General features: G+C 39.8%; 1 protein-coding gene across 1 annotated transcript in view; it reads left to right on the forward strand.

The window, feature by feature from the left end:
- Positions 1-16,908, forward strand: part of GPR45 (G protein-coupled receptor 45) — a 53,916-nt gene extending 37,008 nt beyond the window's left edge. Inside the window, exon 2 of the mRNA XM_053704891.1 lies at positions 15,642-16,908. Within this exon, the coding sequence (XP_053560866.1) occupies positions 15,752-16,873 (1,122 nt within the window). The 5' untranslated portion in view covers positions 15,642-15,751 and the 3' untranslated portion in view covers positions 16,874-16,908. The remainder of the gene's footprint in view (positions 1-15,641) is intronic.
- The last annotated feature ends 6,913 nt before the right edge of the window (positions 16,909-23,821 follow it).

A 23,821-nucleotide genomic window follows, 5' to 3' on the forward strand; every position in this document is an offset into this window, starting at 1 on the left:
CAGCAAGGACAAACCAGGTTGTTTACCAAAAATGGGCCGGCATCTAAACTTACATTCTTGCTTTTCAAATAAACACACCAAGAGAATGAAGAAAATTTGATAATAGGAGTAAATTAGAAAGTTGCTTAGAATTGCAGGCTCTGTGAATCACGAAAGAAAAATTTTGAGTTCAGTGTCCCTTTAAATAAACTAAACTATATTACAAAAACCAACAAACACTAAATTACAAAAAATAAAAAAATATTACAAGAATTTTAATCTAATTACACCTAATCTAAGCCCCATAATAAAACAAAAAAGCCCCCCAAAATAATAAAATTTCCCTACCCTAAACTAAATTACAAAAGTAATCAGCTCTATTACCAGTCCTTAAAAGGGCCTTTTGCAGGGCATTGCCCCAAAGTAATAAGCTCTTTTACATGTAAAAAAAGAACAATTCCCCCCCCCCCCACATTACAACCCACCACCTACACACCCCTACTCTAAAACCCACCCCATCCCCCTTTTAAAAAAACCTAAGTCTAACCCCCAAGTGGTCCTTACCTGTCCTGAAGACCGGCGGAGAAGGTCCTGTTCCAGGAGGTGAAGTCTTCTTCCAAGCGGCGACCTCTTCTTCTTCCAGGAACCAGCCGGCGCGGAGCGGAGGAGTTGAAGACCGATGACTCTGGAACTGAAGAACGGCCACGCTGGAACTGAAGATCGGCGACGCTTGAACTGAAGACCGCGGAGCCATGGAGCGTGGAGGATCCTCTTCATATGATCTCCGCCGTACACTCAATAGGAATTCAAGGTACGCGATTAAAAATGGCGTCCCTTGAATTCCTATTGGCTGATTTAAGCCTTCAAATTCAAATCAGCCAATCGGATGAGAGCTACTGTAATTTTATTGGCTGATATGAATAGCCAATAGAATTACAGTAGCTCTTATTCTATTGGCTATTCAAATCAGCCAATAGAATTACAGTAGCTCTCATCCGATTGGCTGATTTGAATTTGAAGGCTCAAATCAGCCAATAGGAATTCAAGAGACGCCATTTTTAATCGCGTACCTTGAATTCCTATTCAGTGTACGGCGGAGATCGTATGAAGAGGATCCTCCATGCTCCATGGCTCCGTGGTCTTCAGTTCCAGCGTGGCCGGTCTTCAGTTCCAGAGTCGACAGTCTTCAGCTCCGCAGTCATCGGTCTTCAACTCCTCCGCTCCGCGCCGGCTGTTTCCTGGAAGAAGAGGTCGCCGCTTGGAAGAAGACTTCACCGCCTGGAACAGGACCTTCTCCGCCGGTCTTCAGGACAGGTAAGGACCACTTGGGGGTTAGACTTAGGTTTTTTCAAGGGGGGATCGGGTAGGTTTTAGAGTAGGGTTGTGTGGGTGGTGGGTTGTAATGTGGGGGGGGGGTTGTTCTTTTTTTTTACAGGTAAAAGAGCTTATTACTTTGGGGCAATGCCCCGCAAAAGGCCCTTTTAAGGGCTGGTAATAGAGCTGATTACTTTTGTAATTTAGTTTAGGGTAGGGAAATTTTATTATTTTGGGGGGCTTAGATTAGGTGTAATTAGATTAAAATTCTTGTAATATTTTTTTATTTTTTGTAATTTAGTGTGTGTGTTTTTTTATAATATAGTTTATTTAAATGTATTTTAGTTTAGATAATTGTAGTTTATTTAATTAATTTATTGATAGTGTAGTGTTAGGTGTATTTGTAACTTAGGTTAGGATTTATTTTACAGGTAATTTTGTAATTATTTTAACTAGGTAGCTATTAAATAGTTATTAACTATTTAATAGCTATTGTACCTAGTTAAAATAAATACAAAGTTACCTGTAAAATAAATATAAATCCTAAAATAGCTACAATATAATTATTAATTATACTGTAGCTATTTTAGGGTTTATTTTATAGGTAAGTATTTAGTTTTAAATAGGAATACTTTAGTTAATAATATTATTATTATTTAGATTTATTTAAAGAATAATTAAGTTAGGGGGTGTTAGGGTTAGACTTAGGTTTGGGGTTAATATATTTAATGTAGCTGGCGGCGGTGTAGGGGGATCAGATTAGGTGTTAATACATATAATGTAGGTGGCGGCAGGGTCTGTGAGCGGCGATTTAGGGGTTAAAAACTTTATTTAGTGGCGGTGGGGTCCGGGAGCGGCGGTTTAGGGGTTAATACATTTATTATTAGGAGGCAGATTAGACAGTTATGGGAGATTTGATATTTTAGTAAGTTTTTTTAGGCGCAGACAGTTTCTAAAGTGCCGTAAGTCACTGGCAACTCCAGAAATTTGTACTTACGCTTATTTCTGGACATCGCTAGTTTGTCCAACTTACAGCACTTTAGCAACTGCCGGCGGGGTATATTGGATACCCCAATGTGCGAGGTGAAACTACGGGCGGCGCGGGTTCCCTCGCTTGCGCCGAAAAGTACGCCGTATATCGGATCGCGCCCCCGGTTTCTAACTGGAAACATGGGTGAGCCAATCAAATTCAATATATATATGCAGCCACCAATCAACAGCTAGAACCTAGTTTCTCTGCTGCTCATGAACTTGCCTAGATAAACCTTTCAGCAAATGATAACAAGAGAAGGAAGCAAATTAAATAATAGACGTAAATTGGAAAGTTGTTTAAAATTGTATATTTTTTGGGTTTCATGTCCCTTTAACTACAGAGATGTTATAAAATATTTAAGTCCATTTTAATGACAAACTGTGCAAATGATGTTCAGTGTGATCACTGATTAGACACTTTTTTGTTTAATTTTTTATTTGGTTGCATGAGTGAGGCTTTGCTGAAATTATTTATTAGGGTTTTTGACTGGAAAACATTATTTGTGCATTATGAAGTTAATATGGCTGCTGAAATGAAAATTTCAGTACTGGAATATCTCTTTGTTTTACTTTATCTTTACCAAGATTTTCCAATTTGTAACATTTATTCTGAAAGGTACATTAATAATAATAATAATAATAATAATAATATTTTATATTTTAAACTGGTGAGTGTGATTACATATAGGGGAGTAAGTATAGGTGTCACAACTGAGATTTGGCCAGGAATTCTAGCAAGCCTGTGCCTATCCAGCCTTACAGAATCTCTGTATCTCACACACTTTTCTGCAGTTTACATGTAACAAGAAATAAATGAAGATTGAATAATGTGTGATATATGTTTATACTTAAAGGGACATGAAACCCAATTTATTTTTTTTCTTTCATGGTTCTGATAGAGCATGTGATTTTAAACAACTTTCCAATTTACTTCTATAATTTAATTTGTTTTGTTCCCTTGCTATTCTTTGTTGAAAAGTATACCTAGGTAGGCTCAGGAGCTGTTGATTTGTGGCTGCACATATATGCCTCATGTTGTTAGTTCCAAGCTAGCTCCCAGTAATGCATTGCTGCTTCTTCAACAAAGGATACCAAAAGAATGAAACTTATTAGATAAAAGAAGTAAATTAAAAAGTTGTTTACATTTTTTTTAATCTCTCGTACTCATGAGAGAAATGTTTTGGTTCCATGTCCCTTTAACTGAATGTCTTTCATATTTGCTGCGCTGTGCACAGCGCAAGAGTGTTCTGGTTTGGCCTGAAGGAAATAGACACCCTCACTCTATCCTTCACTCCTGTTCTGTTCTTTTCCACCATCTAATCTCTTTTCTGTAATTATCTTCATCCAGTTCTCTCACTATCTTTGGGGGGGGAGGGGTTTCTGGTGATCTGATGGGTTTTTCACTGCCCTGCATCTTTCTCTTCTTACAGGTAAAATGCATTTCTCTAAACTATACCTACAGTCGCATCTTGGAGGGCTCGTACACAAGAGCTTATACAACTAGAAGAATATTATTACTTCAAAAATAACAAACTGAATTTTTATCACGATGTTAAATTCTATTGGGAAACCATAAATCCACTCAGACAGTAGTACTAAATCCTCCTCCCTCTCCCCTTTCTCCCCCCCCCCCCCTCCCTGCTCTTTAAATTCTGTACCAGCATAGCAACACTACTATTTCTTTTTATCTATCCACCTATCCTTTCGCTTCCTTTATTTTTGTTTTTTATGTTCTATCTTTCTGATTATTTTATGTTACTATATTTTGTCTCAGTCATGATGCCTCAAAAATTATTGTATACAGTATAGTATAGATGTTCTTTTTCCTGTTATTAATGAAAATATTCAATAAAAATTATATTTCTCCAACATTGGTGTGTCCGGTCCACGGCGTCATCCTTACTTGTGGGATATTCTCTTCCCCAACAGGAAATGGCAAAGAGTCCCAGCAAAGCTGGTCACATGATCCCTCCTAGGCTCCGCCCACCCTAGTCATTCTCTTTGCCGTTGCACAGGCAACATCTCCACGGAGATGGTTAAGAGTTTTTTGGTGTTTAAATGTAGTTTTATTCTTCTATCAAGTGTTTGTTATTTTAAAATAGTGCTGGTATGTACTATTTACTCTGAAACAGAAAAGGATGAAGATTTCTGTTTGTAAGAGGAAGATGATTTTAGCAGACAGTAACTAAAATCGATTGCTGTTTCCACACAGGACTGTTGAGATGAAGTAACTTCAGTTGGGGGAAACAGTTAGCAGTCTTTTCTGCTTAAGGTATGACTAGCCATATTTCTAACAAGACCATGTAATGCTGGAAGGCTTTCATTTCCCCTCATGGGGACCGGTAAGCCATTTTCTTAGTTAATCATAAAAGAATAAAGGGCTTCAAAAAGGGCTTAAAAACTGGTAGACATTTTTCTGGGCTAAAACAATTGCTTTACTAGGCATATTATGCAGATTCTAACTAATTATTGGTATTATAATCTTGGGGAACGTTTAGAAAAACGGCAGGCACTGTGTTGGACACCTTTTTCAGATGGGGGCCTTTCTAGTTATAGACAGAGCCTCATTCTGGGACTGTATAGGGGTTAAATGTAAAAACGGCTCCGGTTCCGTTAATTTAAGGGTTAAAGCTCTGAAATTTGGTGTGCAATACTTTAAATGATTTAAGACACTGTGGTGAAATTTTGGTGAATTTTGAACAATTCCTTCATACTTTTTCACATATTCAGTAATAAAGTGTTTTCAGTTTGAAATTTAAAGTGACAGTAACGGTTTTATTTTAAAACGTTTTTTTTGTGCTTTGTTGACAAGTTTAAGCCTGTTTAACATGTCTGTACCATCAGATAAGCTATGTTCTATATGTATGAAAGCCAATGTGTCTCCCCATTTAAATTTATGTGATAATTGTGCCATAGTGTCCAAACAAAGTAAGGACAGTAATGCAACAGATCATGATATTGCCCAAGATGATTCCTCAAATGAGGGGAGTAAACATGATACTACATCATCCCCTACTGTGTCTACACCAGTTATGCCCACACAGGAGGCCCCTAGTACATCTAGTGCGCCAATACTTATTACCATGCAACAATTAACGGCTGTAATGGATAACTCCATAGCAAATCTTTTATCCAAAATGCCTACTTATCAGAGAAAGCGCGATTGCTCTGTTTTAAACACTGAAGAGCAAGAGGATGCTGATGATAACTGTTCTGACATACCCTCACACCAATCTCAAGGGGCCATGAGGGAGGTTTTGTCTGATGGAGAAATTTCAGATTCAGGAAAAATTTCTCATCAAGCTGAACCTGATGTTGTGACATTTAAATTTAAATTAGAACATCTCCGCGCACTGCTTAAGGAGGTGTTATCTACTCTGGATGATTGTGACAATTTGGTCATTCCAGAGAAATTATGTAAGATGGACAAGTTCCTAGAGGTTCCGGTGCCCCCCGACGCTTTTCCTATACCCAAGCGGGTGGCGGACATAGTAAATAAAGAGTGGGAAAGGCCCGGCATACCTTTTGTTCCCCCCCCCCTATATTTAAGAAATTATTTCCTATAGTCGACCCCAGAAAGGACTTATGGCAGACAGTCCCCAAGGTCGAGGGGGCGGTTTCTACTCTAAACAAACGCACTACTATTCCTATCGAAGATAGTTGTGCTTTCAAAGATCCTATGGATAAGAAATTAGAGGGTTTGCTTAAAAAGATTTGTACAGCAAGGTTACCTTCTACAACCAATTTCATGCATTGTTCCTGTCACTACGGCAGCGTGTTTCTGGTTCGAGGAACTAGAAAAATCGCTCAGTAAAGAATCTTCGTATGAGGAGGTTATGGACAGAGTTCAAGCACTTAAATTGGCTAACTCTTTTGTTTTAGATGCCGCTTTGCAATTAGCTAGATTAGCGGTGAAAAATTCAGGGTTTGCTGTCGTGGCGCGCAGAGTGCTTTGGCTAAAGTCTTGGTCAGCGGATGTGTCTTCCAAGACAAAATTGCTTAACATTCCTTTCAAAGGTAAAACATTATTTGGACCTGATTTGAAAGAGATTATTTCAGACATCACTGGGGGAAAGGGCCACGCCCTCCCACAGGATAGGTCTTTTAAGGCTAAAAATAAGCCTAATTTTCGTCCCTTTCGCAGAAACGGACCAGTCTCTAATTCTGTATCCTCTAAGCAAGAGGGTAATACTTCACAACCCAAACCAGCCTGGAAACCAATGCAAGGCTGGAACAAGGGTAAGCAGGCCAAGAAGCCTACCACTGCTACCAAAACAGCATGAAGGGATAGCCCCCGATCCGGGACCGGATCTAGTGGGGGGCAGACTTTCTCTCTTTGCTCAGGCTTGGGCAAGAGATGTTCAGGATCCTTGGGCGCTAGAAATAGTTTCTCAAGGTTATCTCCTGGAATTCAAGGAACTACCCCCAAGGGGAAGGTTCCACAGGTCTCAATTATCTTCAAACCAAATAAAGAGACAGGCATTCTTACATCGTGTAGAAGACCTGTTAAAGATGGGAGTGATACATCCAGTTCCAATAAGAGAACAAGGAATGGGATTTTATTCCAATCTGTTCATAGTTCCCAAAAAAGAGGGAACATTCAGACCAATTTTGGATCTAAAGATCCTAAACAAATTTCTCAGGGTACCATCGTTCAAAATGGAAACTATTCGAACGATCCTACCTACTATCCAGGAAAATCAATTTATGACTACCGTGGATTTAAAGGATGCGTACCTACATATTCCTATCCACAAGGAACATCATCAGTTCCTAAGGTTCGCTTTTCTGGACAAGCATTACCAGTTTGTGGCACTTCCATTTGGATTAGCCACTGCTCCAAGGATTTTCACAAAGGTACTAGGGTCCCTTCTAGCGGTTCTAAGACCAAGGGGCATTGCAGTAGTACCTTACTTGGACGACATCCTGATTCAAGCGTCGTCCCTGTCAAAAGCAAAGGCTCATACGGACATCGTCCTAGCCTTTCTCAGATCTCACGGATGGAAGGTGAACAAAGAAAAAAGTTCTCTGTCCCCGTCAACAAGAGTTCCCTTCTTGGGAACAATAATAGATTCCTTAGAAATGAGGGTTTTTCTGACAGAGGTCAGAAAATCAAAACTTCTAAGCTCTTGTCAAGTACTTCATTCTGTTCCTCGTCCTTCCATAGCGCAGTGCATGGAAGTAATAGGATTGATGGTTGCAACAATGGACATAGTTCCTTTTGCACAAATTCATCTAAGACCATTACAACTGTGCATGCTCAGACAGTGGAATGGGGATTATACAGACTTGTCTCCGACGATTCAAGTAGATCAAAAGACCAGAGATTCACTCCGTTGGTGGCTGACCCTGGACAATCTGTCACAGGGAATGAGCTTCCGCAGACCAGAGTGGGTCATTGTCACGACCGACGCCAGCCTAGTGGGCTGGGGCGCGGTCTGGGAATCCCTGAAAGCTCAGGGTCTATGGTCTCGGGAAGAGTCTCTTCTCCCGATAAACATTCTGGAACTGAGAGCGATATTCAATGCTCTCAGAGCTTGGCCTCAACTAGCAAAGGCCAAATTCATAAGGTTTCAGTCAGACAACATGACGACCGTTGCATATATCAATCATCAGGGGGGAACAAGGACTTCCCTGGCGATGAAAGAAGTGACCAAGATAATTCAATGGGCGGAGGATCACTCCTGCCACTTGTCTGCGATCCACATCCCAGGAGTGGAAAATTGGGAAGCGGATTTTCTGAGTCGTCAGACATTCCATCCCGGGGAGTGGGAACTCCATCCGGAAATCTTTGCCTAAATAACTCAATTATGGGGCATTCCAGACATGGATCTGATGGCGTCTCGTCAGAACTTCAAGGTTCCTTGCTACGGGTCCAGATCCAGGGATCCCAAGGCGACCCTAGTAGATGCACTAGTAGCACCTTGGACCTTCAACCTAGCTTATGTATTCCCACCGTTTCCTCTCATCCCCAGGCTGGTAGCCAGGATCAATCAGGAGAGGGCCTCGGTGATCTTGATAGCTCCTGCGTGGCCACGCAGGACTTGGTATGCAGACCTGGTGAATATGTCATCGGCTCCACCATGGAAGCTACCTTTGAGACAGGACCTTCTTGTTCAGGGTCCATTCGAACATCCGAATCTGGTTTCCCTCCAACTGACGGCTTGGAGATTGAACGCTTGATTTTATCAAAGCGTGGGTTTTCAGATTCTGTAATAGATACTCTGATTCAGGCTAGAAAGCCTGTAACTAGAAAAATTTACCATAAAATATGGAAAAAATATATCTGTTGGTGTGAATCTAAAGGATTCCCATGGAACAAGATAAAAATTCCTAAGATTCTATCCTTTCTACAAGAAGGTTTGGAGAAAGGATTATCTGCAAGTTCTCTGAAGGGACAGATCTCTGCTTTATCTGTTTTACTTCACAAAAGACTGGCAGCTGTGCCAGATGTTCAAGCATTTGTTCAGGCTCTGGTTAGGATCAAGCCTGTTTACAGACCTTTGACTCCTCCCTGGAGTCTAAATCTAGTTCTTTCAGTTCTTCAAGGGGTTCCGTTTGAACCCTTACATTCCGTAGATATTAAGTTATTATCTTGGAAAGTTTTTTTTTTGGTTGCAATTTCTTCTGCTAGAAGAGTTTCAGAGTTATCTGCTCTGCAGTGTTCTCCGCCCTATCTGGTGTTCCATGCAGATAAGGTGGTTTTGCGTACTAAGCCTGGTTTTCTTCCAAAAGTTGTTTCCAACAAAAATATTAACCAGGAGATAGTTGTACCTTCTTTGTGTCCGAATCCAGTTTCAAAGAAGGAACGTTTGTTACACAATTTGGACGTAGTCCGTGCTCTAAAATTCTATTTAGAGGCTACTAAAGATTTCAGACAAACATCTTCCTTGTTTGTTGTTTATTCTGGTAAAAGGAGAGGTCAAAAAGCGACTTCTACCTCTCTTTCCTTTTGGCTTAAAAGCATTATCCGATTGGCTTATGAGACTGCCGGACGGCAGCCTCCTGAAAGAATCACAGCTCACTCCACTAGGGCTGTGGCTTCCACATGGGCCTTCAAGAACGAGGCTTCTGTTGACCAGATATGTAAGGCAGCGACTTGGTCTTCACTGCACACTTTTGCCAAATTTTACAAATTTGATACTTTTGCTTCTTCGGAGGCTATTTTTGGGAGAAAGGTTTTGCAAGCCGTGGTGCCTTCCATTTAGGTGACCTGATTTGCTCCCTCCCTTCATCCGTGTCCTAAAGCTTTGGTATTGGTTCCCACAAGTAAGGATGACGCCGTGGACCGGACACACCAATGTTGGAGAAAACAGAATTTATGCTTACCTGATAAATTACTTTCTCCAACGGTGTGTCCGGTCCACGGCCCGCCCTGGTTTTTTAATCAGGTCTGATGAATTATTTTCTCTAACTACAGTCACCACGGTATCATATGGTTTCTCCTATATATATTTCCTCCTGTCCGTCGGTCGAATGACTGGGGTGGGCGGAGCCTAGGAGGGATCATGTGACCAGCTTTGCTGGGACTCTTTGCCATTTCCTGTTGGGGAAGAGAATATCCCACAAGTAAGGATGACGCCGTGGACCGGACACACCGTTGGAGAAAGTAATTTATCAGGTAAGCATAAATTCTGTTTTTTAAAAAAATTGCATTTCTCTTTCAGAAGTGAGTGAGGTTTGAGGCTCCTGTTTGTCCTATAAACCAGTGATATTGATATAGTGTAAAACAAAAGGGAATTATATTACTTTGCATGTGTCTAGACCTCTTATCAAGTATTATTATTATTATTATTATTATTATTATTATCAGGTATTTGTAGAGCGCCAACAGATTCCGCAGTGCTGTAAACATAGTCAATATACAGGATAGCTTTTGCAGGGATCAAGTGGGTAGAGGGCCCTGCCGAGAGTTTCACTGTTGTAGTCGGCTCTTATGAAGGCGATCTACAAACAGCTGGGCTCATAAGCTTACATTCTAAGGAGTTCAAGGGGAAAGCAATGGAGTTAGGAAAGGTTAGTGTTGGTTGTAAGCATCCTTGAATAGTAGAGTTTTTAGGGAGCGCTTGAAGCTGTTAAAACTAGGGGAGATTCTTGTGGAGCGAGGCAGGGAGTTCCACAAGATGGGGGCCAGTCTAAGGAAAAGTCCTGTAATCGGGAATGTGAGGAAGTAACAAGAGAGGAGGAAATCCTGAGCTGATCTAAGGGGACGGGAGGGAGAGTATCTGGAGACAAGTTCTGAAATGTAGGGGGGAGCAGTGCAGTTGAGGGCTTTGTATGTCAGAGTGAGGATTTTGTGTTTAATCCTAGAGGCAAGAGGAAGCCAGTGGAGGTATTGGCAGAGAGGCGCAGCAGATCAAGATCGACGAGTAAGGAAGATGAGCCTGGCAGAGACATTCATAATGGATTGTAAAGGAGCTATGCGGCAGCTAGGTAGATCAGAGAGGACGGAGTTGCAGTAGTCGAGGCGGGAAAGAATGAGAGAGTGGATTAAAATCTTAGTTGTATCTTGTGTAAGGAAATGTCTAATTTTAGCGATGTTTTTAAGGTGGAAGCGGCAGGCTTTAGCCAAGGACTGAATGTGAGGAGTGAAGGAAAGATCTGAGTCAAGTGTGACCCCAAGACATTGGGCATGTGGGTAGGAGTAATGATGGAATTATCAACAGTTATAGAAATTTTGGGGGTGGAGACATTGGAAGAAGGGGGAAAAAATAAGGAGTTCAGTTTTGGAGAGATTTAGCTTAAAGTGTCAGTAAACCTCAAAAATAATGTTATATAATTCTGCACATAGTGCAGAATTATATAACATTATATTAGCCTTATCTTTATAAAACATAATATTCCCTTTGATTTTTTTAAAACATTGAGAGTTTTTCAGACCCGCTCTCTGTGCTCTTCTGAACGGGTCTGTTTTTTTCACACAGCGCATTGGGCCAGCTGTATAGTCAGAGAGAGCAGGAGCGAGCTGCACTTAGTATAATGGCGCGGTCGGGCTGTGACTATACAGCTGGCCCGATGCGCGGTCTGAAAAACAAAAGCTGTCATTGTTTTAAAAAAATCAAAGGGAAAATTATGTTTTATAAAGATAAGGCTAATATAATGTTATATAATTCTGCACTATGTGCAGAATTATATAACATTATTTTTGAGGTTTACTGTCCCTTTAAGGTGAGAAGACATCCAAGATGAGATATGAAAAAAGATAGTGACATGGGTTAGTAAGGAAGCAGGTAGGTCTGGTGCAGAGAGGTAGATTTGGGTGTCATTGGCATACAAATGATATTGAAACCCATGGGACTTTATTAAGGAACCTAATGATGACGTGTAGATTGAAAAGAGAAGGGGACCGAGGACAGAGCCTTGAGGTACCCCAACAGAAAGTGGTAACGGGGCAGAGGATGCTCCGGAGAAGGCTACACTAAATATACGGTTAGTTAGATAGGAAGAGAACCACGAAAGAGCTGTGTCGCAGATGCCGAAGGATTGGAGGGTTTGGAGCAGAAGAGGGTGGTCAACATTGTCAAAGGCTGCAGACAGGTCAAGGAGAATAAGCAGAGAGAAGTGGCCTTTGGATTTTGCTGTAAGTAGGTTGTTGCTAACCTTGACAATTGCTGTCTCTGTAGAGTGATGGGGACGAAATCCAGATTGCAGTGGATCAAGAAGAAAGTTTAGTGTAAGGAAATGGGATAGGCGTGTGTATACTAGCTTTTCTAGGAGCTTTGAGGCAAGAGGGAGTAGGGAAATAGGGCGGTAGTTGGATGGGGAGGTTGGATCGAGGGAAGGTTTTTTTGAGGATAGGTGTGACCAGTGAATGTTTTAGAGATGAGGGAAATATACCAGTGCTGAGGGAGAGGTTGAAAATGTGTGAGTATGGGGGTGAGGGTAGAAGAGAGCGAGGGGAGTAGCTGTGAGGGGATGGGGTCGAGGGGACAGGTTGTGAGGTGGGAAGACAGTATAAGGGCAGAAACTTCATCCTCGTTAACAGGGGGCAAAAGAGCTGCATTTTTTGATATTTGGGTTTTGGATGATTGTGAGCTTTTGAGGGGGTGGGAGATTGGTAGTATGTTGAGAGCTGAGTCAAGTAATGATGATATCCTCATTTTGTACATGTATGTTAGTGTTATATTACTCTGCTTATTCTCTATTTGACTCATAAATATATATTATATACAAGAATATTTTTTCACACAGCTTTCTCTTTACATCCCGTAATTTATTTACTAAATATATGGCTGCTTGCTTCAACCTTTTCTTAATTTTGGTAGCTTTGTACTTAGAGACATTTTTTTCATGATTTCAATAGAGAATACAATTTTAAACAACATTCCAATTTACTTCTATTATCTAATTTGCTTCAATCTTTAGATATCCTTTGTTGAAGAACTATCAATCAAACAAGCCATCTATGTGCAGCCACCAATCAGCAGCTACTGAGCCTATTTAGATTTGCTTTTTCACAAAGGATATAAAGAAAATTAGATAATAGAAGTAAATTGCAAAGTTGTTTAAAATTGCATGCTCTTTCTAAATTCTGAAAGAAAAAAATTGGGTTTCATGTCGCTTTTTAAATACATGAAGTGTGTTCATTTATGTATTAGTGACAGTGACATTCATTTTGCCAAGGCCAGTGGATGTATTTTTTTAAAGTTTCATTAGCTGTTTAAATATTGACAAAATAAGTTTAAAGTTTTAAATGTCTATAAAACAATGGGAGCTGCCATGTTGTAACTTAGGTTAGCTTCTCTGCTGTGGCCAAAATGACACTTATAAATAGGTCACTAGAGTATGCAGCCAATGGCTGTGTGGAATATAACAGTGTTCTGCAATTCAATTTTCTAACAGGAACTGAAAAGCTCACAATTTCAGAATGGAATTACAGGAAAAGGGGACAAAATGCAATATACAGTACTTTATTTTTTTATATACATTATTTAGAGTTTTATATATATATATATCTTGCTTTTATCTCTCTCTCTCTCTCTCTCTGTCCTTCATCTCTCTTTCTCCTTCATCTCTCTTTCTCCTTATCTCTCTTTCTCCTTCTCTCTCTCTCTCTCTCCTTCATCTCTCTTTCTCCATCTCTCTTTCTCCTTCATCTCTCTTTCTCCTTCATTTTTCTCTCTCTCTCTCTCTCTTTCTCCTTCATCTCTCTTTCTCCTTCATCTCTCTTTCTCCTTCATCTCTCTCTCTCTCTCTCTCTCTCTCTCTCTCTTTCTCCTTCATCTCTCTCTCTCTCTCTTTCTCCTTCATCTCTCTTTCTCCTTCATCTCTCTTTCTCCTTCATCTCTCTCTCTCTCTCTTTCTCCTTCATCTCTCTCTCTCTCTCTCTCTCTCTCTCTCTCTCTCTCTTTCATCTCTCTCTCTCTCTCTCTCTCTCTCTTTCTCCTTCATCTCTCTCTCATTCTCTCTCTCTTTCTCATTCTCTCTCTCTCTCTCTCTTTCATCTCTCTTTCTCCTTCATCTCTCTTTCTCCTTCATCTCTCTCTCTCTCTCTCTCTCTCTCTCTCTCTTTCTCCTTCATCTCTCTCTCTCCTTCATCTCTCTCTCTCTCTCTCTCTCTCTCCTTCATCTCTCTCTCTCTCTCTCTCTCTCTCCTTCATCTCTCTCTCTCTCTCTCTCTCTCTCTCCTTCATCACTCTCTCTCTCTCTCTCTCCTTCATCTCTCTCTCTCTCTCCTTTATCTCTCTCTCTCCTTCATCTCTCTCTCCTTCATCTCTCTCTCCTTCATCTCTCTCTCTCTCTCTCCTTCATCTCTCTCTCTCCTTTATCTCTCTCTCTCTCTCTCTCTCTCTCTCTCCTTTATCTCTCTCTCTCTCCTTCATCTCTCTCTCCTTCATCTCTCTCTCTCCTTCATCTCTCTCTCTCCTTCATCTCTCTCTCTCCTTCATCTCTTCACTTCTCTGTCCTCTCTTTCTCTCTTCCTTTACTCTTTTTTTCGCCTCTCTTTGGTTTCTGTCTTTACTCTCTTCATTTTGTTCTTTTTTCCTCTCTGTGGTTTCTCTGTCTTTTCTCTCTTCCTTTGTGCTATTTTCCTCTCTGTGGGTTCTCTGTCTTCTTTCTTCCTTTGCTCTTTTTTCCTCTCTGTGGTTTCTCTGTTTTTTTCCTCTTTTTTCTCTTTTTTCCTCTGTGGTTTCTCTGTTTTTTTTTCTCTCTTTCTTTGTGCTATTTTCCTCTCTGTGGGTTCTCTGTCTTCTCTCTTCCTTTGTGCTATTTTCCTCTCTGTGGTTTCTTTCTTCCTTTGCTCTTTTTTCCTCTCTGTGGTTTCTCTGTCTTTTCTCTCTTCCTTTGTGCTATTTTCCTCTCTGTGGTTTCTCTGTCTTCTTTCTTCCTTTGTGCTATTTTCCTCTCTGTGGTTTCTTTCTTCCTTTGCCCTTTTTCCTCTCTGTGGTTTCTCTGTTTTTTTCTCTCTTCCTTTGTGCTATTTTCCTCTCTGTGGTTTCTCTTCCTTTGTGCTATTTTCCTCTCTGTGGTTTCTCTGTCTTTTCTCTCTTCCTTTGTGCTATTTTCCTCTCTGGGGTTTCTCTTCCTTTGTGCTATTTTCCTCTCTGTGGTTTCTTTCTTCCTTTGCCCTTTTTCCTCTCTGTGGTTTCTCTGTGTTTTCTCTCTTCCTGCGCTCTTTTTTCCCCCTCTCTGGTTTCTCTGTGTTTTCTCTCTTCCTGCGCTCTTTTTTCCCCTCTCTGGTTTCTCTGTGTTTTCTCTCTTCCTGCACTCTTTTTTCCTCTCTCTTCTCTGTCCTCCCTTCTCTTTCTCTCCCACCCTCTGGTTTCTCTGTATTTTCTCTCTCTTCCTTCACTCTTCTTTCTCTTCATTCTATTTCTCCTGGTGTTTTGCTTTAATGTACCATAAAGTATATAGAAATAAAACTCCTAGATTTAAATATTTAATTAGAATACAAGATAGTAGACTATCTACACCTGCTCAAGGTATCTATTGCTGAGTTGTTTGCTACTTTTAGGATATTTCTAGGTGTGTTACTCAAGGTTAAAGTGCACACACTTGGCTAAAAATTGCACATGCTAAATTTGTTGCGCACAGTGCTCAAAAAAATTAGAGGGAACATTGGTTTTGAGTATAATGTGTAATTAATTGTAGCATAAGGATGTTTAATGTGTTACACTAGGTACTATTTGGTTTCATTTTATGATATAATTACCTGAAATGTACATTCAATAAAGAAATGTCTCTATTATTAAAACGCCTTTTGCTTTTTGATAGCAAAAGGTTTAATAAACATATTTAATTGCATGAAAAGTAAAGTAAAATGGAACAGTTTTTAAATTACATTTATTTCTATATTTTTAATGTTTCCTTATTAGAATCCAAAGTCAACATTTCTGAGAAATGAAGAACTGCCTGTGGTTTTCGTTGGGGAACACAAATATATGGGAACAATGCTGATAAGCTTCTCAACACCACCCTTGTAAAAATGGGTTGCAACAGAACTGCCCTAGACAGCTGTTCTTTGCCCAGTCTAAATGTGACAACCGTGCCACCAGACTCAACATTTGCTCCATTCCCAAACCCACTCAGGATATTCTTGGCAATAATATTAATAGTGATGATTGCTATTGCATTTTTGGGCAATGCCATTGTTTGCCTTATTGTATATCAGAAACCAGCCATGCGTTCTGCAATCAATCTACTCTTGGCAACACTGGCCTTTTCTGATATCATGTTGTCTCTCTTCTGCATGCCGTTCACTGCTGTCACAATTATCACTGGAAGCTGGCACTTTGGAAGTCAATTTTGCCAGATATCCGCCATGCTCTACTGGTTCTTTGTCTTAGAAGGTGTGGCTATTTTGCTTATTATCAGTGTTGATCGCTTTTTGATCATCGTGCAACGGCAAGACAAGCTCAACCCTCACCGTGCCAAGATAATGATTGCTACTTCATGGGTGTTGTCTTTTTGCATATCTTTTCCATCAGTTGTTGGTTGGACTTTGGTGGAGGTTCCCACACGTGCACCACAATGTGTTCTAGGGTATACTGAGTTTTCAGCTGATAGGGCTTATGCCGTTATGTTAGTTGTGGCAGTTTTCTTCATCCCTTTCTGTGTAATGCTATACTCTTACCTTTGTATCCTAAACACAGTGAGACGGAATGCTGTCAGGATACACAATCATGCAGATAGCCTGTGTCTGAGCCAGGTAAGCAAATTAGGGTTGATGGGACTTCAGAGGCCTCATCAGATGAACGTGGACATGAGTTTCAAAACAAGGGCCTTCACTACTATTTTGATCCTTTTCATTGGTTTCTCACTCTGTTGGCTTCCTCACTCTGTATTCAGTCTATTGTCAGTGTTTAGCAGGACATTTTACTACAGTAACTCTTTTTACATTATCAGCACATGTATCTTGTGGCTGAGTTACTTGAAGTCTGTGTTTAACCCAGTTATTTACTGTTGGAGGATCAAGAAATTCCGTGAAGCTTGCATGGAATTCATGCCTAAAACTTTTAAGATCCTTCCAAAAGTGCCAGGAAGAACACGAAGAAGAATACGACCCAGTACCATCTATGTTTGCGGTGAGCAACAGTCTGCTGTTTAGGAAACCATTTCAGGAGCAATTAAAAAGACAGAGTTATTTTTTATATGTTGCATCTGAAAGAAGATTCATCAGTTTCTTTTTTTGAAGGGAAGTGAAAATTAAGATTTCGTTATTCAGATAAAGCATATAATTTTATAGAACTTTACACATTGTGATATAATTATAATAATGTTTTGTAGATGAAAACTGAAAAAATAAAGAGAAATGTTTTAATTTGCATTTTGTTTACATTTTTTTGTACATCTGATAAACGAGGTATTACGGTAATTGAATCCTGTCAATCACACATAATTATTGTTCATTTTGTAAAAAAATATAAAATATTTGTTGCCGCACAATATCTTTGAGAACTTTGTATCATTACTTGTGTTTTAGCTATAAGTCCACTTAGAAAAGCGTCTCCAGTTTAACACACATTTCAAATTCCTGTTTATCATTTTAAATGGATTTACCAAAATGTGTTACCCAACTTCTTAACTACGCAACACAAAAAAAGAAACAAAAAAGAAAGAATTTAACTACTTTCTTATCAAAGTTTTTTTAATTTTAGTAAATCTAGGGGCTCGATTTATCAAGCCCCTACGACTGCAAGTTCTCACAAGAACTTGCTCGCCGTGATTTAACAAGCAGCGGTCACCAGACCGCTGCTTCCCTAAGCTCTAAGGTGGCGAAATTCAATCTCCTCGGTCGAGTCCGACCGAGGAGATTGACAGCTCCTGTCTGCACGTGATTGGCTTGTGCGGGCAGGGGGCGGGATTGCACGCGAGCGCAAAATTGCGCTTGTGTGCAATGGTGAATACCTGAGGGTAATTTCGCCCCGTCACAGGCTAGCTGAGGCGTACAGGGGCGCGTAGACGCGCCCCTGTACGCCTCAGCGTTAATAAATCTAGCCCTAGGTGTTGCTATGAGACAACTAAAAGGCTGCATAGAGGTTGTGGGTAGATCTGTGTAAAAAAAGGGACGTGGAAGCAATTTTTTTTTCATGATTCAGATAGAGCATACGATTTTACCAGTTTACTTCTATAATCCAATTTGCTTTGTTCTCTTAGTACCTTTTTGTTTAAAAGCATGCCTAGGTAGGCAGCAATGCACTACTGGGTGCTAGCTGATAATTGGTGGCTGTACATATATTCCCCTTGTCCCTGGCTCACCTGGTATGTTCAGCTAGCTTCTAGTAGTGCATTGCTGCTGCTTCAACAAAGGATACTAAGAGAATGAAGAAAATGTGATAAAATAAGTAATTTTGAAAGTTGTTTAAAACTGTATGCTCTATCTGAATCCTAAAATAAAATGTTTGAGTTTTTATGTCTCATTATATGCAGGTTTGTGCACGCATTAACTCACCAGAATTTTGACTTATACACAAAAGGCATCCAAAGTTGTTTAGGTTAGGTAATTTGTTTAATCTAGGTTCATCTGAAAGATGCCTACTACAGGGCTGTTAAATGGAAAGTATGGTCAGTTCAAAAGGACATTAAACACCTCTTGCTTTTGTGTAACAATTATATAAAAAGACTCTGCAAAATTTGATAATGTAAGTATATTGGAAAGTGTCTTAAAACTGCATGTTCTTTCTGAATCATGAAAGTTTATTTTGACTTGAGTGTTCCTTTAAAACTGTTAATATGTTTATTTTTATCTGTGTCGTTTTGTCACACTCATTTTTTTATTTATTCTTCTGTCTTTTCACTCACATATTTTGATGCATTTTGACACATGCCAGCCTTCGGTTCTGTGTGTGTCGGCGTAATAATGTTATTATTTTTAGGCGCCATTTTCTATTATATATGACGCAAGTTTGACACGCACCTCACCTTACAAGTGTGCTGTCTGGATGCAAGATGTACTTGTCTTGTATGACACAATGCCGATTGCCTCTTTTACAGTTCAGCCACTCTGGTTTAAAATAAAAAGGTTCCTAGCCACAAGTCCCTTTATTTCTTTTCTTTCTACCTTGTTTTAACCTTATAATTATGAAAAGCAAATTCTGTGCCACATCCAGGGGTGGACTGAGACCAACCAGGGCCCCCGGGAAAAAGTGTGACAGGGCCCTGACCTCTTTTTTTTTGGCTCCATCTACCCACCTCCTCTGCCCTTCCTCCACCCTATCGCCCCTCCCACCTCCTGTGCCCCTCCCATCTCATAGACCTCCCACCTCATAAGATACAAAATTGGAGACAAACTGATGACCCCTGCTTGAAGATTCTAAGCTTACACATACCCCCAAGGCAAATCTCTCACCATCTTTGGTAAGAGATCCGCCTTGGGGGTATAGACAGCTTTAGATGCTCCAAGCAGGGGGGTCATCTGTCTATCGGGTTTTTGTAATTCATGGCTACTCACCCGTAAGGGTCTAAAGGCACTTGTGTTTGTTTCCACAGTGCATCAGGCAGGCAGTGACTTTGCAATTCCCTTAAAGGGACAGTCAACACCAGAATTTTTGTTGTTTAAAAAGATAGATAATCCCTTTATTACCTATTCCCTAGTTTTGCATAACCAACACAGTTATAATAATACACTTTTTGCCTCTGTGATTACCTTGTGTCTAAGCATCTGCAGACTGACCCCTTATTTCAGTTCTTTTGACAGAATTGCATTTTAGCCAATCAGTGCTGACTCCTAGGTAACTTCACGTGTGTGAGCTCTATGTTCTCTGACACATGTGAACTAATTCCCTCTAGTGGTGAAAAAATGTCAAAAATCATTTTGATTAGAGGCGGCCTTTAAGGTTTTGAGCCCCTTACTAAACCATTCATCAAGGCTCCCATATACATATCTATGTATATGTTTGTTAATACTAATATTTTTATATGAAAAAAAATATAAAGGCTGTTTAATGTTTTTTAACATTAAACAGAGACATTGGCACAGAGGAGGGAGACAGGGGCACAGAGGAGGGAGACAGAGGCACAGAGGAGGGAGACAGGGGCACAGAGGAGGGAGACAGGGGCACAGAGGAGGGAGACAGGGGCACAGAGGAGGGAGACAGGGGCACAGAGGAGGGAGACAGGGGCACAGAGGAGGGAGACAGAGGCGCAGAGGGAGACGGGGATTCAGATAGACACAGAGAGGGAGACACAGGGGGAGACAGACACAGAGGGGGGAGAAAGATCTTGAGACAGAGTGGGGAATTCAGAGAGAGGGAGGGAGACAGAGGAGAGATACAGTGAGGGGGAAGAGAGAGCCAGAGAGGGGGGAGAGAGGGCTTTTCTGTCTATTATATGGTTATTATGTTGATGACATCTGGTGGTTTTACATTGTAATTACAGCTTAGTTCCTCTCAAGAATGAATCAGTAAGTGTCCTGGCTCTTGTTAATAAAGTTCTCAATTGTCAATGAAAAGTTTTTACTTTCAGTTTCACAGCAGCCATCTTAGCTTCAAGAAGCATGGAAATCAGCTCTTCATATTTGCCTCTAGATATAAATATGCCTGTAAGTTATTTATTGTTTGCTAAGAGTTCATTGTATATTTGAATTGCATTGCTATTTGCTGTAAGGTTTAAATGTAAGCTCTCTGTGTTAGAAACATGTATTATTGTATGTATTGCAAACACCATGTGTAAGTACATATTGTAATTTCAACTTTTCATATTGTATTGCAGTTTTACAAAATAACTATTCAGAAGTAAAATCAGTTTGGAATAAACACAAAGCTATTTCTGTCTGGTTTGTTAACTAGCTGTCTAGCTATCAGTTAGTGAGGACAGTACAGAGACAGAGGGGGATTCAAAGAGAGAAAGAGGGGGGATTCAGAGAGAGAAAGAGGGGGGATTCAGAGAGAGACAGAGGGGGGGGGGGAAGAGACAGAGGGGGAAAAGAGAGAGGAGGAAAAGAAAGAGCAAACATGATCTAAAGTTGCGGGTAAGGTTTCTTCTTTGCTTTTTAAAAAAAAAAAAAATATTTAACTAAATGCTCACACACAGATAACCTATTTAAATAATATGTTAAGAGGCTTGGAGGCCAAATAATGAGTTTTTCAACCATGAAAGTTATTATATATCATCCTATGTAAAGATTTCAAGTTTTTCTGTGCAACTGTAGGTAGTAAAATAAAATTTCACACCCATTTGTGTGCTTATTTGGTAGAGTATAACAGTATTTCCTAATTATTCTATGTTACATTTCCTTTTTTACAGAATGTGATCTGTGAGTGTGATCATATGATGGCCCGTTGTGTTTAGTGGTAACTAGCCGTACGCAGAGTGACAACTCTTTGCCTTTCTCCTACCCCCCTCGCTACACGCAGAGTGACAACTCTTTGCCTCTCTCCAGTCCTTCCCTCCTCGCCGCAGACTCTTTGCCTTGTTGTGCTACCTCTTGACTCCAGTCCAGGCTCCTACTCACACTTGCTAGCGCTGTGCTGCCCAAAAGGACACAAATTCCACATTGCACATGTCTGACTGCAGAGTGCAGAGTGCAGCTACTGAGAGTACTACTGATGAGCCGACACAGTGCTCACTGGCCCCAGATGTCCGACTTCACTGCACAAACATGAGAGCGCCCTGCCCCCATTCGCCAGGTAAAGTTCCAGGTGCAAGACAAAAATAAAACCTTTTAATAAAAAAAATTAAAAAAATCTTTATTCTGCTGCCCTTTAAGAAGCGGGGGCCATCGGGCCAGGGCCAATTTGCCCGACTTGTCAGTACGCCCCTGGCCACATCCCATCACAAAGCCCCATTTCAAAGCCTTTTTCTAGCTTCCTGGAAGTATTTTAGTAAACCCACAGTACCCCTACTTTTCCTGGCTATGCTAACTTGTGAGCACCCAGTAAACACAAAAAGACTTGTTGCCCCCACACCATGTGACCGGAAGGCACCAAACTACCAGAAGGTGCACCTGAATGATGTGGTGACTGCTTACAAGTTTTATCCCTGGAATATTCACATAACTGTTTTTAAAATCCCTTCCCCCAGATACACTTTTGTCTCTTAGGCTAGTTGTTTAGCCTTGTTTTTATAGACACTCCCATATAGCCATATAGGCCAAACCCTTTTTGAATTGAGCATGAAATTGTGAACCAAACTAGTCTCACTCTCTTCTCTTCCATCCTCCTGCTGGAGTTGGCTGATTTTGGACAAAGAGAGAAAACACACATTAGAGAATTTAGCTAAGAATTCCTGGGATAAAATCCTCTGTGGTTATTTTATTTAGTTAGCAGCAAATTGGGGTTGTGCTAGCTAGTTGTACTGTATTATTTTGTCTGTTTTGTTGTATATATGTGTATATATACTTATAAATATTCATCTTATTACAATTACATATTATGTGTAGTGTTTATTTCACTTAAATTAGTTGTAATGGTTTTAGTGGATTTTACCATAGAATTATATTTAATTAGTATTTAATTAAAACCCCATCAGATCCATTACCAACCACAAATGAGAGCTTTAAAACGATACAAAACAAAGAAGGGAGAATGGCAGTGGGATGGATCTGACCTCACCTCAAGGTGTAATCCACTAGGTCCTGTTATATTTTGTATTAGTGATTTTTCAAATTGTAAGTTTGGTTTAGAGTTTTTTTTCATAAAGGGTCTACCTTTTCTCAAGAGCTCTTTTAATGGGGATATTATTTAACTGTTTTCTTCATTTAACTTTATTATTAGTTTTTTGCAGTTATGGGAGGCATTTTAATTCTGTCCCTAAATCTGTATTTGAAGCTGGGTCATTTGAACATTTTACTACCAGTGTTAAATGCTTATATTGTTATTTGCCAAGATATTTCCTTCAGCAATCTTATGCCTTAAATGTATTAATGTTTTAATGCATTCTGACCATTACTAATGGTGTTCTGTTCTTGCTTCAAAAGGTATTATTGCTGCTTCTTTTTGTTTCATACAGGAAGAATATATTCCTTTTTTCTCCTGGAATTATGATCTTCATCCAAACAATAGTGCTTAAAAAATGTGGCCATGTCTCTTTCAACTAAGAGTTAAAGGTCAGTAAAATGTACCTTCTACTAGTTTTTAGCCTGCTAAGGTTAATGTTTCTACTTATGAGGCTGCTGTGTCCTCTGAGGGGGTGGGGGTCTTCCTTTTCAATCAAGAGGCTTTCTCTGATCATTTTACCAACATCCTTTTATTTCATTGTATGTTAAGAGTATTCATGTTTTTTTTAAGGGAATTTTTGCTTTCTTACTTAATTTAGAGGTTACATGATCCTAAAGTAGATGGGGATATACCAGTTAAATGCCATATACTGTTTAATCCCTTGGAGTGTTTTTTGTCCATGTTGCAGTTTCTGAGATTATATCCAGAAATTAGACTAAATCAGGCATTCCTTTTATTTCTTCTTAAAGGAACATAAAACTCATTTTTTTTTTCATGATTCAGAGAGAGCATGCAATTTTAATCAAATTTCCAATTTACTTCTGTTATCTAATTGTCTTTGTTTTCTTGTTATCCTTTGTTGAAAAGCTGGGATGTAAGCTCATTAGTGTGCATGTGTCCACAACACTATATGGCAGCTGTTTTGCAACAATGTTATACATTAGCAGGAGCACTAGATGGCAGCACTATTTCCTGTCATATAGTGCTTCAGGCATGTGCATGCTACCTACCTAGGTAATATCCCTTCAACAAAGAATAACATGAGAACGAAACAAATTTGATAATAGAAGTAAATTGCAAACTTTTTAAAAATTTGGGTTTACTGTCCCTTTAAGGTTTAAGAATTTGTATCCTTTTCAGGCTTCAATTGTTGAGGCCATTTTTACTCTGGCTATATGTTCTACATTCCTTTGGAAAATAGTTCTTCCTTTATAGTCCCTTTAGATAGGAAGTTTATTTCCTTCCTTAAGAGGGATTATTTGCAAACAAGTTATATTTTCAGTCCAGTGATATCTATTGCTGATGTGTCTGTTGTTTGATCTTTGTCTTTCTAGGCAGTTTTCTTTTGATTCTGCCAGTGACATTTTTTAAACCTCTTATGCAAAAGCTTACTCAGCATC

The sequence above is a fragment of the Bombina bombina genome, chromosome 3 (genome assembly GCF_027579735.1).
Source record: "Bombina bombina isolate aBomBom1 chromosome 3, aBomBom1.pri, whole genome shotgun sequence".
In the NCBI taxonomy this organism is placed as follows: domain Eukaryota; kingdom Metazoa; phylum Chordata; class Amphibia; order Anura; family Bombinatoridae; genus Bombina; species Bombina bombina.